At 32.4% G+C, this 15,131-nt stretch overlaps 2 protein-coding genes across 2 annotated transcripts; one reads left to right on the forward strand and one right to left on the reverse strand.

Annotated features, from left to right (window-relative positions):
* The first annotated feature begins 529 nt into the window (after positions 1–529).
* On the forward strand, positions 530–8,824 carry LOC134718593 (apolipoprotein D-like). The gene is made up of 5 exons (XM_063581220.1): positions 530–767; positions 1,625–1,755; positions 2,988–3,070; positions 4,067–4,159; positions 8,514–8,824. The coding sequence occupies exons 1-5, from the start codon at positions 645–647 to the stop codon at positions 8,660–8,662; spliced, it is 579 nt and encodes a 192-aa protein (XP_063437290.1). The 5' UTR covers positions 530–644; the 3' UTR covers positions 8,663–8,824.
* A 1,963-nt stretch (positions 8,825–10,787) lies between these two features.
* LOC134718594 (glycine, alanine and asparagine-rich protein-like) lies at positions 10,788–13,179 on the reverse strand. Its single transcript, XM_063581221.1, has 2 exons — positions 13,026–13,179; positions 10,788–11,168 (listed from the first exon to the last, which is right to left on the reverse strand). The coding sequence occupies exons 1-2, from the start codon at positions 13,087–13,089 to the stop codon at positions 10,909–10,911; spliced, it is 324 nt and encodes a 107-aa protein (XP_063437291.1). The 5' UTR covers positions 13,090–13,179; the 3' UTR covers positions 10,788–10,908.
* Between the last annotated feature and the right edge of the window lie 1,952 nt (positions 13,180–15,131).

Raw genomic sequence — 15,131 nt, forward strand, 5'->3', positions numbered from 1 at the left:
CCAGGGCTTCAAACATGAAATCCGGAGGTCCCGAATTTATAGAAATTGAAATCCTGACATCCCGAAATTCGAAAGAAATTCCCGGATCCCAAAAAGGATCAATCCTGAAATCCCGAGCTTTAAAAAAACAACTTATTCCGATGTCCTGAAAAATACATGCCCCCTTTTTTATTCTAAAGCCGTGGTTTTCAACATATAATCCCAGAATTGGGTATATGGATAGAAATAAACAATAGCTCTATCAGATCATAGTAACGCCATTGATAACATTATCAGGTGTTGTTTATCGACAGGATGACCATTGTTTACTGATTAGTCACAAAATAACAAATTATAAAACAAATTTGTGGTTTAAATAAGAGGCCCAAAATAGGTTTGATATAATGCTGCAATATAAATATCACAAGAAAAAAATGTTTTTTATGCATGAAATTATCATTATTATAAATGTTCAGACTAATGGTCATTTAACAGTTTGTTAACATATCGTTTTGCGTTGTCACCAAAAGTAGTGCTATAATTTCCCCTAACAATAGGTCAACTACATGTTTGAAACAATTATCATCATTTGTGTATATATAACCAAGATATCTCATAACTAGGCAAGGTATATTCACTAGATTTGGACAAGCGACGACTTTAACATGAAGAATTACTTGATTTCCACAATATTGTTCGTTCTCTCTGTTTCCTTGGTCACGTGCCAGGTACCACGATGGGGAAGGTGCCCAGATATTCCAGTAAAACAGAATTTTGATGCTGATAGGGTAAGACAAAACTTTTTTATCTGAAAATTTTGAACAACAAAAATATTTAACTCCAAGGAAAATATAAAACATAGGGTTCAAATTCAAATGGCAAAGTCCAAACCTTAAACACATCAAACGTATGGAAAGGAAACGAATGATCACGAATGGATCCGATGTCACAAAAAGACAATTTCGTTTGTACGATCAACGAATTTCACAAAAAATATCCAACGTGACTTTTTTACTTGAGATCTTTTTATATATCTGTTTCTTTTTTTTAAATAATAATTTGTTTAAGGTGGTTCCCAACACTTTCACTTAAATAAATTTGGCTCGTTTAATTTTCATAAAATTTTGTCAAAATATTTACTTTGACACTTTAACAAAAATATAAAAAAAAATACAAAAATTAAACCAACCGTTTTGTCAGAAAAATTACACTGGTTATATAGCAATTTGACAACCCCCAATTTTGATCATTGAGAAGCTTAATATTCCTTTACAACACAACGTAATTAAAACGTTTAGCTGACTTTACAGAGTTATCTCCCTGTAGTGTTAGGTACCACCTTAATCGCAAAATAACTTTAAATTGCCATCATCGTCTTTTAAACCTTGGATGTTTTATCTTTTCGCTTTTTTTTTTTAAAGCGAATTTGGTTTAAGGTGTTAAATATATAAATGTAGTCGCTTAAATTCAAGTTAAATTGGAAATTTGTCATCAAGTGTTGAAGTCGACGGCTCATTAAACATAAGGAGATGTAGTCTGATTGGTAAGATAGCCCGCTTTCTGATATCAGATATATATATATATCTATATGCAGCTTTTCCATAAATCGCAATAATTAGACACACAGGTTTATTTTTTTTTGCAGTATTTAGGAAAATGGTACGAAAATGAGAATTTTTTCTTTATTGCTGAAATTGGATTGAAATGTGTCAGTGCTAATTACAGCTTAAACAACGATGGAAGTATTAAAGTTCTAAACGCGGGAATAAACGCGAGGTAAGTTACTTTTATACGGAAGCCGTAAAGGTCATTCAAAAAAAGTATTTTATGTTAAAACGACATCGTAATTTCGACATCTCTATGCCGTAATTTCGACAAAAATGTCGTTATATAACGACATCTCTATGTCGTAATTTCGACATTACTATGTATATCTCTTTAAGAACCAACAATAGCAATGCAGTTATAATATGCATCAAGCCTTAGTAGCACACCATGATTCAAGTGTGTACAAATGAAGGTACAGGGATCCGTGGGTCAGAGCACCATGAGTCCAAACTTTATTATAGTCTTTATTGGGAAAAGCTTAAAATTCATCGTATTCAGAATCTGCAAAGAAAATGCAGCACTTCATAATTTACACAAATCTGTACATGTTAAACATAATAAGAGACTCCAATGAGCTTGAATTGCACTCTTATTAAACTGGGTCTCATTTGACTTGATTATAAATAAAGTTCTAGTATGTGCAAGGCTGAGGTGCAAGTCAATAAATTTAATTAAAAAAGAAGAATTCGTTTACGCTACAGACTTTGCCTTTACTGACGACCATTTTGAAATTCCTATCGCTTCAAAAAGTGAAAAGTTAAACGTTAAGGTTGTCGTTATTATCACATAGTGGTCAATAGTCTGTAATTCAGTGGTTGTCATTTGTTGCTGAGTTACATATTCTTTTTTCGGTTTTTGTTTGTACATTATTAAAACCTATCTACATTTGTTTTATATCTTTTTCAAGTATGCATTCCATAACAAGTTAGGGACTTTTTTTATTTTTTTTATTTCAAACCTCACGCAGAAGCATTCGACTCTTTAAAAATTTTGGAGGATATTTCCACCCTCAGTTCAAAAAAGTAGTCCTATCCTACCAACTTGGTAATACACGTTAAATATATTTCCATTACAACTGCCAAATTGAATATCGTTTCAACATTCATACACATAATAGATATAGGAAGATGTTGTATGAGTGCTAATGAGACAACTATCCTTTCACACGAAGCATCGGCTCAAACCGAACAATAAGCTATACAGGGCCCCAAAATTACAAGTGTAAAACCATTCAAACGAAAAAAACAACGATCTTATCTATATAAACAACGAGAAACGAGAAACACGTATAAATAACATAAACAAACGACAACTACTGTACATCAGATTCCTGACTTAGGACAGGTGCAAACATTTGCAGCGGGATTAACTGTTTTTAAGGTAGTATATTTTCTTTGTAGAACTGGTCGTCCAAGTGAATCTGTCGGTAGAGCAACTATAGGAGAGAAGGAACCAGCAAAATTATCTGTCAAGTTTTCTAGGTGTAAGTATGATATTATTTTTTAAAATGTGCAAAAATACAGTAAATAGACAATACATGGGCTGTTAGTTTTTTTGTATGAATTGTTTTACATCATCATTTCGAAACTTTTTATAGTTGATTATACGGTATATTGGTTAAACTTATCGTTGAAGGCCGTACGGAGACATAAAGCTGTCAATTTCTGTCATTTGTTCTCTTGTGGAGAGATGTCTTATATTGGAAATCATACCACATCTTATAATTTCAAACATTATGTTCAACTGATATAAGTGCAGAGTTGAAGGTCATAATGCAAATGTCATATGAAGGAGGACAGTGTCACTCAATTTTTATTCTTTTACGAAACGAATTTGGTGAATAACTATTTACATACAGTAACTATAAACCTTTAAAAGTGTTGGCTGTAGAATCAAATCTTTCAAATTATTTTAAACGGCGGAACTTCATAAAAGCTTTACGTGATTGAATTAAACTAATTTATTAAATAAACTTTTGGAGATTTTTTTTTGAACGAAGTGATACAATCAATAAGTTGGAGCATGCGTCGTATACCCATTTGCTGATAAACAGTATGCTGCACAGTTAATGCAATTTCCCTGATGACCATTGAAACAGTTGTTTGCATGTGAAATATTAAACGTACCTTCAAATGATATACAGACATACATGTACTATAAGGGTTGGATGGGCTATACATAATAGGTTGATGGATGTTGGTTGCTTAGTGAAACGGAAGTGATTATTCCATGCATTTTTGGGACGATAACAGAATAGAGAATATTGGACAACAGTGCAGAATAAGCATAAAAAAATGAGATAAACATATTATCATATTATTGATAGAGAAATTAAAGAATAAAATAAATTTGAAAAAATGGTATAAAAATCAAGAATTGATTGTTGTACAATTTAAGTTGAAAAATTATGTTACCACTTTGATAGATATATGTACTTCATGTTAGACCTTTGATATGTTTTATTTATATTTATTTACAGTCCAACCCGCAGGAGCCTATTGGGTTTTAGACACAGATTATGACACCTACTCCTTGGTTTGGTCTTGTAGCGACTTCTATTTTGCAAGAGCAGGTACTGTACTAGCTATGTCGTCAGCACAGAATATGCAGTGGCGGATCCAGCCATTTAAAGGGAAGGGAGGGGTCCCAACCCACAATAAAGGGGGGGGGTCCACCCACATGTTCCATTCTAATGCATTGATCGTAAAAAAAGGGGTTATTCCAACCCCGGACCCCCTCCCCCCTGGATCCGCTAATGATATGCAATACAATTTGTTGTTATGGACGACAAGCTAATAATGAATGAAATTTGTCGTTTTTAATGCTATTTGACGTGGTTTTTCATCTTTGTCTAAATAGTCATTGCTATATATTAGTCTACATGACAAAACAGGTGAAATCTTTGAATAAAAAATACTCATAGACAGGGTCTACTGCCATGTGTCGCAAAATATTCCGCAAAACATATTGATTAACTGATTAATTACAATACTGTGTAAGGGTTTACAGTTCTTTCTCCACTAGTGTCATTTAAAGTTTCAAGTCCAAACACATTAAACGAATGGAAAACAATTGTCATATTCCTGACTTGGTACAGGCATTTTCTAATGTAGAAAATTGTGGATTGAACCTGGTTTTATAGCTAGCTAAACCTTTCACTTGTATGACAGTCGCATAAAAAGAGAAAGACATGTCTATTCAGTGTAGTGCGCATACGCATGTATCATAATGGAATTTTCTGTCATATTCCTGATTTAATTAGTACAGGCATTTTCCGACAAAAATATCATGTTATTGTTTTTCTATGTAGCTAGTTATTTATGTTTTCTTTGCTTTTTTGTTTTTATCAAAGACAAGTTAAATAATAAAGTTCATTGATAAAAGAATGCGATTTTAAAATAAGCAGATGTTACGGGGCGCCGAATGGGACTCTTGTGGTTTTGTACAAAATTCAATTCTGTCATAACAAAATCATTTTTGTCTTACAAAACTATGTGCTACAGACTTGTTTTGTGAGAACTTCAATTTTGTGATGACAAAATTCATTTGTGTAGACAAAATTCATTTTTGTCATGACAAAATTCATTTTTGTAGACAAAATTCATATTTGTCATGACAAAAGTCAATTTTGTCTTAAAGGTATGCAAATATAAACATATTTGCATACAAAATTGACTTTTGTTACCTGATATGGAAATTAAATCACAAAAGTCAATTGTGTACGGTAAGATTCAATTTTGTGAGACAAAATTGACTTTTGTGAAACAAAATTAACTTTTGTGAGACAAAATTGACTTTTGTGAGACAAAATTGACTTTTGTGAGACAAAATTGACTTTTGTGAGACAAAATTGACTATTGTGAGACAAAATTCAATTTTGTCATTTTTGTTGAGACAAAATTCAATTTTGTCATTTTTGTTGAGACAAAATTCAATTTTGTCATTTTTGTTGAGACAAAAGTCAATTTTGTCAATTTTGTTGAGACAAAAGTCAATTTTGTCAATTTTGTTGAGACAAAAGTCAATTTTGTGACGACTAAATTCAATTTTGTGACGACAAAATTCAATTTTGTGACGACAAAATTCAATTTTGTGATGACAAAATTGACTTTCGTGAGACAAAATTGACTTTCGTGAGACAAAATTGACTTTCGTGAGACAAAAATCAATTTTGTTGAGACAAAATTCAATTTTGTTAATTTTGTTGCGACAAAATTCAATTTTGTCAATTTTGTTGAGACAAAATTCAATTTTGTGTTGTCAATTTTGTTAATTTTGTTGAGACAAAATTTAATTTTGTCAATTTTGTTAATTTTGTTGAGACAAAATTCAATTTTGTCAATTTTGTTGAGACAAAAGTCAATTTTGTCAATTTTGTCTCACAAAAGTCAATTTTGTTAATTTTGTTGAGACAAAATTCAATTTTGTCAATTTTGTTGAGACAAAAGTCAATTTTGTCAATTTTGTCTCACAAAAGTCAATTTTGTGTAACAAAAGTCAATTTTGTGTAACAAAAGTCAATTTTGTGTAACAAAAGTCCATTTTGTGTAACAAAAGTAATTTTTGTGTAACAAAAGTCAATTTTGTGCAACAAAAGTCGATTTTGTATGCAAATTAGTTCACAGAAACCAAACTTAACTAATTTAAATACAAAATTGACTTTTGTCGCTCAATTTTCAAATTAGGTAACAAAAGTCAAGTCTGTGTAACAAAAATGAATTTTGTCATGACAAAAGTGACTTTTGTCCGCTGATTGATAATTTTGTATGACAAAATTTCAAATTTGTAGTATGATACAAATTTTGTTAAACTGAACTCATTTTTGTTGAACAAAAGTCACTTTTGTCCGTACAAAATTGAATTTTGAGTACAAAACCACAAGAGTCCCATTCGGCGCCCCGTAGATGTGGCATATTTGTCAATGAAACAAGTATCCATCGAAGGTCAAATATAGTGGATGTTAGTAAATCACTGTGAAATTAAACAAAAAAACGCACACAAAAAATCGTGCAAAAAAAAACCAAACGTAGAGTACATGACTTGTAAATTTACCCATACCATAGTAATTTGAATTTGAAGCACAAAAGACTGAGTTTCAAACAGTTTTTATTTACATTTGTCCCATTGCATAAGGTGTTTATCTGGCAATATCAGCGTATAGGAATAATTAATTAATAATGTTTTTATCCGTATTCCGATTTTACAATTTAATTCTCATAATTTAAATTCAAGTAAATCTATTGAAATATCGAAGTAAGACAATAAAATTAACGGTACAAATTTTCTTGCACCAGATGCGCATTTCGACAATACATGTCTCTTCAGTGATGCTCGTTGCCAAAATATTTGTAATCCAAAGCTTATATAAAAGATGAAGGGCTATAATCCAAACGAGTAATCTTTATTTGTACATACACAAACAAACATACTGATAAAATCATGCAATAGAAACATATATACGTGCGTCAGTACTATACACTTCTTTGTTACATGTAAACAACAGACAATGTATGGTCACCATACGGCGTTCAAAAACGAGCAAAAAGGAAACCGCATAGTCAGCTATAAATTGCTCCGAAATTACACAAGTCATGTAATCCAACCCAACACAAAGCATTAAGCCTGATCTAGGAACAAAACAATTAACGAAAACAAATATGATATAAAGCAATCATTATATACGAAAACCCCTAAATTACAGGATGCATACAACGGTCAGGTACGTATCGAATGTAACAGGGTTAACTTATTATTTTGCCTTTTAACCCTCCCTTAGCCTACCTTGGACAGTGGTGTTATATTACGACATAAAGCAAACTATAAAAATTAGTTGACTATTTGGGTTTTTGGTTTTGGAATATTTCCCATTTTGTCATGTCGGGGCTTTAAAAAGCGGAAGTTTTGCTCATTATTGAAGACCCTACTGATACCTATAGTTTCTAACATACATGTCGTTTGAATTCTGAATGGAATGTTTCTTATAGGAAAGCATATCACATTCTGAGTGCTTGTTTTTAAAAGTGTGTACTAGTTTTCCCCATCTTAAGTTTGTTTTATCTGATTTAAAAAGACCATGTATTTTATAGTCATTGAGAACTATCAAGACATAAGAAGTTGGGCTCCATTAAACATTCCTAATGAATTACACGGGATACATGTAATGTTATTTGCTTTATATCCAGATGCAAATCTATAACTAATCAAATCAGGAAGGCAATAGATACCCTATAGTTAGGCTTTAAGAACCGACGATTTATGAGAGTATTGATAAATAGTTTAAGAGGCTGAAAGGAATTTAAAAAAAAAGTCTTTACTATAACTTTCACTTCTTTCAAACGAAATGTCGATAATTTTTAGAATACTTATAAAATTTAGCTCATGATATAGATAATATGATTCGTATAAGCAGGTCTCTTAATAATGAACGATTCATAGAACTTGAGTTCTAAGTGTTTACATTCCTGGTTTACCAAGTTTGGGTTTGAACGGATCGAATAACGATAAATCTAGAAAAGCTCTTCAGACGCATGAAGTGATTTTGCATAAACCATTGATTTACATTTGTTCTATTAAAACTATAATTGCTACAACACTGCGATAATGTCGAAGTCTATAATGATTCAGACATCTGTCCCTAGTCAGGAGCACCTGGCCTTTGTTAGTCTGATACAATTTTAAATTTTACTTTCTTACGTATATTTCGAAGTTTAGTATGTCGCCCATTATCACTGAATTAGTATACATTTTTGTTAAGGGTCCAGCTGAAGTACACCTCCGGGTGCGGGAGTTTCTCGCTGTATTGAAGACCCATTGTTGGCCTTTTGCTATTGTCTGTTCTATGGTCGGGTTGTTGTCTCTTTGACACATTCCCTATTTTCATTCTCAATTTTATCTCTACTTTTACAATTTGTTTGCTTTTCTTCCAGAAATTGCTTGGATTTTGACACGTGACCGTGAGGGTGTAGACGAAACAACAACAAACAGATTAAAGAATATTCTACAAACGTACCACGTTGATACAAAATCGTTTAGAAAAACCGATCAAATTGGTTGCACGCAAAACAATGGATATTAAATATATATATATATATATCTATCTAAATTATGTAACATATATGTAACATATTGATAAGTTTATCCAACTAATCTGGGTATATGCTAAACATGAGACATGGATGTACTTCAAAAACATTTAATAAATAATTGTGATTTTGTTATAAATTAAATATCAATGCTTATTTCCTTATTCTTTCATTATGGCACCATCAACAGTTTTAATGTGCTTTAGTTTTATTTAACGTTGAATGTGTCACTCTTAACGTTGTGATGGTGATATATCATTCTACGTTTCTTTTTTTTACCGAACATTTGTCTGTAACTCTCATTTGTAGTTTGTCAAACGAGTTCCACATGTGGAGCAGGATATATTTATGAACCCTTCCAGTTTACATTTGGATGAAGCAGGAAACGAAAAAGTACATAGACATTCCAGCATTTGTGCAGGAAACATACAGATGAACATCTATCAGTTGATTAGGAACATATAAATTGTCATTAAATATCGTCGTGTGCTTTTTTGAGGGGTGGTGGTTTAAAGTGTTTTTTTTCTTTTGGGGGGGAGGGGGGCTGTAAAAACTTGTTACACAATCGCCACATCGTAATTGTTATCCTACATTTACACGTACTCATGTTAAAGACCACTTTTGTTTGCATGCAGACAGTTACGACTACATCCAATGAAAATCATTACCTAGTAGATCCGAAATTCCTACTTATTCCGCGAAGGGTAACGGACATTGAGTGGGTCGTAACCCTTAGCTAGCGAAAATGGATTTATCCTTCTCATACACTTGTATAAACGTTGACTTTTCTTTTTTATGAAACAAAGCAGAACCAAACTCTTGCAATTTGTCTTTAAGTTTTGAATGGATAATACGTGTGTAAAGTGTAAGACAGATTACACGACCTCTGGAATAAATCTTGCGATATGAACAAATTCGATGATACCGTTTTCTTGACGTTTCCTCTTGCGAATACTTGAATATAAAAAAAAACAGATGTGGTATGATTGCCAATTAGAAAACTCTCCACAAAAGACCAAATAACACAGAAATTAACGACTACATGTATATGTCACCGTGCGGTTTTCAACAATGAGCAAAGCTCATACTGCATAGTCAGCTATAAAATGCCACAACATGATAATGTAAAGCAATTGAAACGAGAAAACGTACGACCTGATTTAGGCACAAATAATGAGCGAAAACAAATATGTAACACATTAAGGAAGTTCGCTTCTTAGTTTCAAAGTTATTAACTTTTCAAAACACTTCTTTATATTTATAGTGGATTAATAAAGGAATCCAAAGAGAAAAAAAATATATATAGGTCACCGTGCTTGTTTTCGAGATATATGCCATTGAAATTTTGGCGGGAAAATATTCTCTCTTGACTTTTCATTGCTTTATCATTGATAAGTTGAAGTTCTCAAAATCTGTTAAAAAGTAATTAAAATTTTATAAGGCCTTTGCAGATGGCTTATCATTATACATGTAAAAGATTTACAAAAAGAAAAATGGGGGTTGCCGGGCAAATTTTTTCAAGGCATTCAAATGGATAAAACCAGAGGATTCCGAAAATCTGACAAAAAATCTAAAACAGGACAAGCCAGTTTCCTTAACAAACAACAACCACTGAATTACAGGCTCCTGATTTGGGACAGGCATATACATACAGAATGTGGCAGGGTAAAACCTGTTTGCGACGTGTCAACCTATTTTAACAACAAGAGATGGAAACACCAAACAGAAAATTATTAACAGACATATGATCATACATTGGTTATCATAATGTTGCCCTCTCATCGACATGTACTAGGATACCATATCTTTTTTATATATGCATCGACAGAAAAGACCCAGTCGACAAACGCAGACTGTAACAAATAAAAAACAACAAATTTGAGATTTTTTATTAAACTTAGCTAACCGTAGTAATATTTCATTTCTGTCAGTTTTTCTTGGCCTAAATTCGGGATGATTTACAGTTTGTTTTAGTGTATATACATGTATATTGTTGAAGACGGTATATGAACCTTTCAATGTTCGCTTGTTTGTTTGTGTTGTCAGGTACTGTCTTATTGGTATATTTACCACACTTCAATGTTCAATAAAATCATGTAAGAGAATTAAACAATAAAATCAGATACGAGCACAATTTTATTTATATTTTTGTGACTAAAAACAAATAAATTATAAAGAATATTTGAATATTTTGTCATATATTAATTTGGCATTAGTCCAAAACTTAGTCACTAATATTTTAGCGTTTTCCACTATTTCCGCCATTCCCACCAGTCCAACGACCACCATCTCCACCACGACCTCCATATCGACCGCTTCCTCCATTACCACCGTCCCAACGACCACCATCTCCACCACGACCTCCATATCGACCGCTTCCTCCATTACCACCGTCCCAACGACCACCATCTCCACCTCTCCCATAATTCAAACCTTCTCCTCCATTCCCGCCATTCCAAGTACCACCGTTTCCGCCATTTCCAAATCTGGGCTTTGGTCCTTGAAAATGAAATACGTCATAATTAAAGTGTTGGGTCAAAAGTAATCAGTTCTTTTGAAATCAAAATTATTAAAACCTGTTTTAAGAAACCACTCAAGATAGAGGAAAAAAGTGGTCTTTAAGACATGTGGACAGGTTGAATTCATTTGAAATGTACTCAAGAGGGATCTAAAATTAATGGTCTTTCAACACAGGTTTTGCTTTATACAGGTGGTCTCTTTAGTATGTTTGACTGTTATTACACAATAAATAGGCTAACGGTATCAAAAGAGGGACGAAAGACAACAAAGGGACAGTCAAACTCGTAAATCTAAAACAAACTGACAATGTCATGGCTAAAAATGAAAAAGACAAACAGAAAAACAATAGTACACATGACACAACATAGAAAATAAAGAATAAACAACAGGAACCCCACCAAAAACTAAGGGTGATCTCAGGTGCTCCAGAAGGGTAAGCAGATCTGCTCCACATGTGAAGCCCGTCGTGTTGCTTATGTGATTACAAATCCGGTAAATAGTCTAATTCGGTAGGTCAAATTCATGAAAGGGAAGGGGATTGTAGTTACGACGTAAGGAACATATCCGATATCATTTGTGAAACGGTTATTCCATAACGGTCAACCAACTCGTGATGGCGTCCGTAAAATTTACGAAGGGATGATTTCAACTTCACCATTTGGAACTCTTGGTTTAATAGCTTCCTTGTGAGCAGTAACCCTCTATCAAGAAAATCATGATAGGAAATTCAAGCACGGGAATATTGTATCAATTGGGAGATATATACCCCGTATGCAGGTTCTGCTGGAATGTTGCTACTTAGAAATGGAAAGTTCACAATTGGAAAGCTGAAATCATCTCTTTTGATTTTATCAAGTATTTATATGAAGCAGCATTCCTACAAAACCGTCTTAAAGGAATTATTCAATTTAAGTTGAGATATGATGGTGAAGTTCTAAAAAACAGCATTTTAAGGAGAAACGACTTCAAATTGTATTTATGACAAACCTGAGGAATTCAGTTTAATATTTTAACTTTTCATCTTATTTTAGGACCTCATCTTAGTCTCAATCATGTGACGTATTTATCAATCGGAAATCCTCGGGTGACTCCGCTACTCTACTTCAATGGGGAACGGAATCGGTCGAGTTGTAACGAATGCCTCAATTTAAATACAAAAATGTCAATACAAAAAAAAGAGAAGAAAATACATCAATTATAAAAGGAAAACAACACAACAACAAACGGCAATGCAAAATACATAAAAACAAACTATAAGTTCCTGACTGAGAAAAAAGGTGGATTGTACAACCTGGTTTGAATGCTAGCCGAACCTCGCGCTTTATTGTAATATTAAATATACCGCTAAAATGTAAATGTACATGACGGGAAAACGATACAAATTAGTGCAAGAACACCCAAAGACGGAAAAATACATAAATGAATAATAAAATAGTACATTTCGACATGTTAATCACAGAATAATAACGGAAAAATATAATTGATAAAGGACAGTAAACATAAACAGCTCTGTGTGTCTGTCACACGACTGTACCAACGCCACCAAAATTAACGTCACATACACATAGAAATGGATAAACAATCCAGATGAGATTTCCAATTATGGTATTCAATGTAATTTATAACAATTACAAGAATATAAATATAGAAATGTAATAGTAATTGTGCAACTATCTATGTCGGGCTTTCTACCTAATCAAACTGTGCTAAAAAAAACCTGCGCACATAGCCGGTTTAAACTAAAATCATAACACTCAACAGTATAATGATAAAGAGAAATAAGATTTTTGAAATCATGTGAACAACATAAATAATAATTAATATACATGTACTTACTCCTATACCTAGTTCCAGAAACTGCTACAACCAGACATAGCACTAAGATGATAGAAATCTTCATTTTCCTCGTAAGTTTTACTTTGTGAGAGGAGTACAGATGTTTTATAGTCTTGATGAGGACATACAAACACGGATATAAGTAAGGCAACGGGATGTGTTTTAATTGATATGAAAAGTGTGTGTCCGTCACTGGCAGATATCCGATACTTGAGCACAATGATTGTGTTGTAAAACGTACAACAAGACGAAATAATCGCTGAATAGGTACAACCATCTATTATATTTTGTTACGTATATGGAAAAATTAAAATAAACAGAAAATTGAAATTTATAATTGTCCAGGGTTCGGAGTCTTTTAGTTTTATTATCCTTGAAAACATATACAGGAAACAAACTCAATATAGCTACCAGGCTTAACATTTTAAACGTTAAAATTGCCTTTTGTAAAAAAAAACAAAAAAAAACCAGCAACTGTTTTTTCACCTTTTCTCACAGCTATTTCAGACAAGATGTCTTCATCAAAAATGCACTTAGAAATAACATTATAAATAAAAAAAAACCATTATTGTGCAATGAACGAATTTTTATCTTAAATCCGAAGTAGTAGTTGTTAAGAAGTATTTGCAATGTATTATATGCTCATTATTTTTAGTTTATTTTGTAGTTATGCAACACGTCAATTGCCTAAAAGCAAACGAATGTGAAATTGTTGACCACTGCTTTGTCTTTTCTGAAAATGACTCCATAAATGAGCATCTATCTTCAAAAATATTCTGATTCAGAATGTTTTTTTGCGCGAACGCTTTTATAAGTTTTTACTTACCAATCAAAATATTTTTTCAATATTTGACACGGTAAGGCATGAAAAACATAGTATTCAGATTTTTTTTTGTGTCCTCTGCTTGATTAGAATATGTTTTTTTCTATCAATATGGGATCAGAATATCTTTTTTATGGAAAAACGATACCACCCCCTTTGATTTTGAGTCAAATTGTCGTTTCCTTATTTCTAGAATAGTTGTCCAAGAAATTTTAATTCGATTTTATGTAATTATATTTTAATGACATATTAAGAACAAGTGTGAACAAATCTGATGTACAGGTTATTAAATGCTCTTCAACTTTGTACTTGTTTGACTTTATAACTATTTTGATTTGAGCGGCACTGATGAGTCTTATGAAGACGAACCGTGTGTTTTGCGTATTATAATATAATCCTGGTACCTTTGAGAACTATTATAAAACTAGGTGTATAGATATGAACAAATTTAATGTGAAACCAGCGAGCATTACATTAAACTATTTGAAAACATGTAGAGCCTCTGGCCTTTGTTAGTCTTGTGTTATTTTAATTTTAGTTTCTTGTGTACAATTTGGAAATTAGTATGACTTTCATTATCACTGAGCTAGTACATATTTGTTAAGGGGCCAGCTGAAGGACGACTCCGGGTGCGGGAATTTCTCGCTACATTGAAGACCTGTTGGTGACCTTCTGCTGTGGTTTTTTCTATTGTCGGGTTGTTGTCTCTTTGACAGATTTCCTATTTTCATTCTCAATTTCCATTACAGTACATGATGTTTGATGTGAACACTGCCTCATATACAGTAATTATTTTCATTTAATGTACTTTGGTGCAAACTTATATATAAAACACACTATACTAGTCCTGTAAAATTTGGAATACTGCACCCATAGCAAAATAGAGCAACGAATAGCTTTTAATTGATTAAGGTGGATAAGGATGTTTTGTTAAAAAATAATCCTCCAATAGATTTCTTCAATATTTATCATTTTGCAAGATTAGGGTGTCCTCAGCAAAATATGAAAGTATTATGACCACTTTCTTGGTAAATAAGGGAGATAACCCACCATGAGTTACCCCACCTAGTGATGATTTCCTCAATTTCCCAATAAAACACTAATTTCATGTTAATTTTTTTATTTTTTTACAGTTAAAACATTTTTTTTCTACAAAATTATAAAAAATACATTTGTTTCATATAATAATAATTGGATGTGTGCTTTACTTTCAGGTACAATCTGTGAACGGGGTAAAAATAACACATTTTGATGAAAATTTGCACTTCTGTAGGAGCCAATTA

This window comes from Mytilus trossulus, chromosome 5 (genome assembly GCF_036588685.1).
Source record: "Mytilus trossulus isolate FHL-02 chromosome 5, PNRI_Mtr1.1.1.hap1, whole genome shotgun sequence".
Classification (NCBI taxonomy): Eukaryota; Metazoa; Mollusca; class Bivalvia; order Mytilida; family Mytilidae; genus Mytilus; species Mytilus trossulus.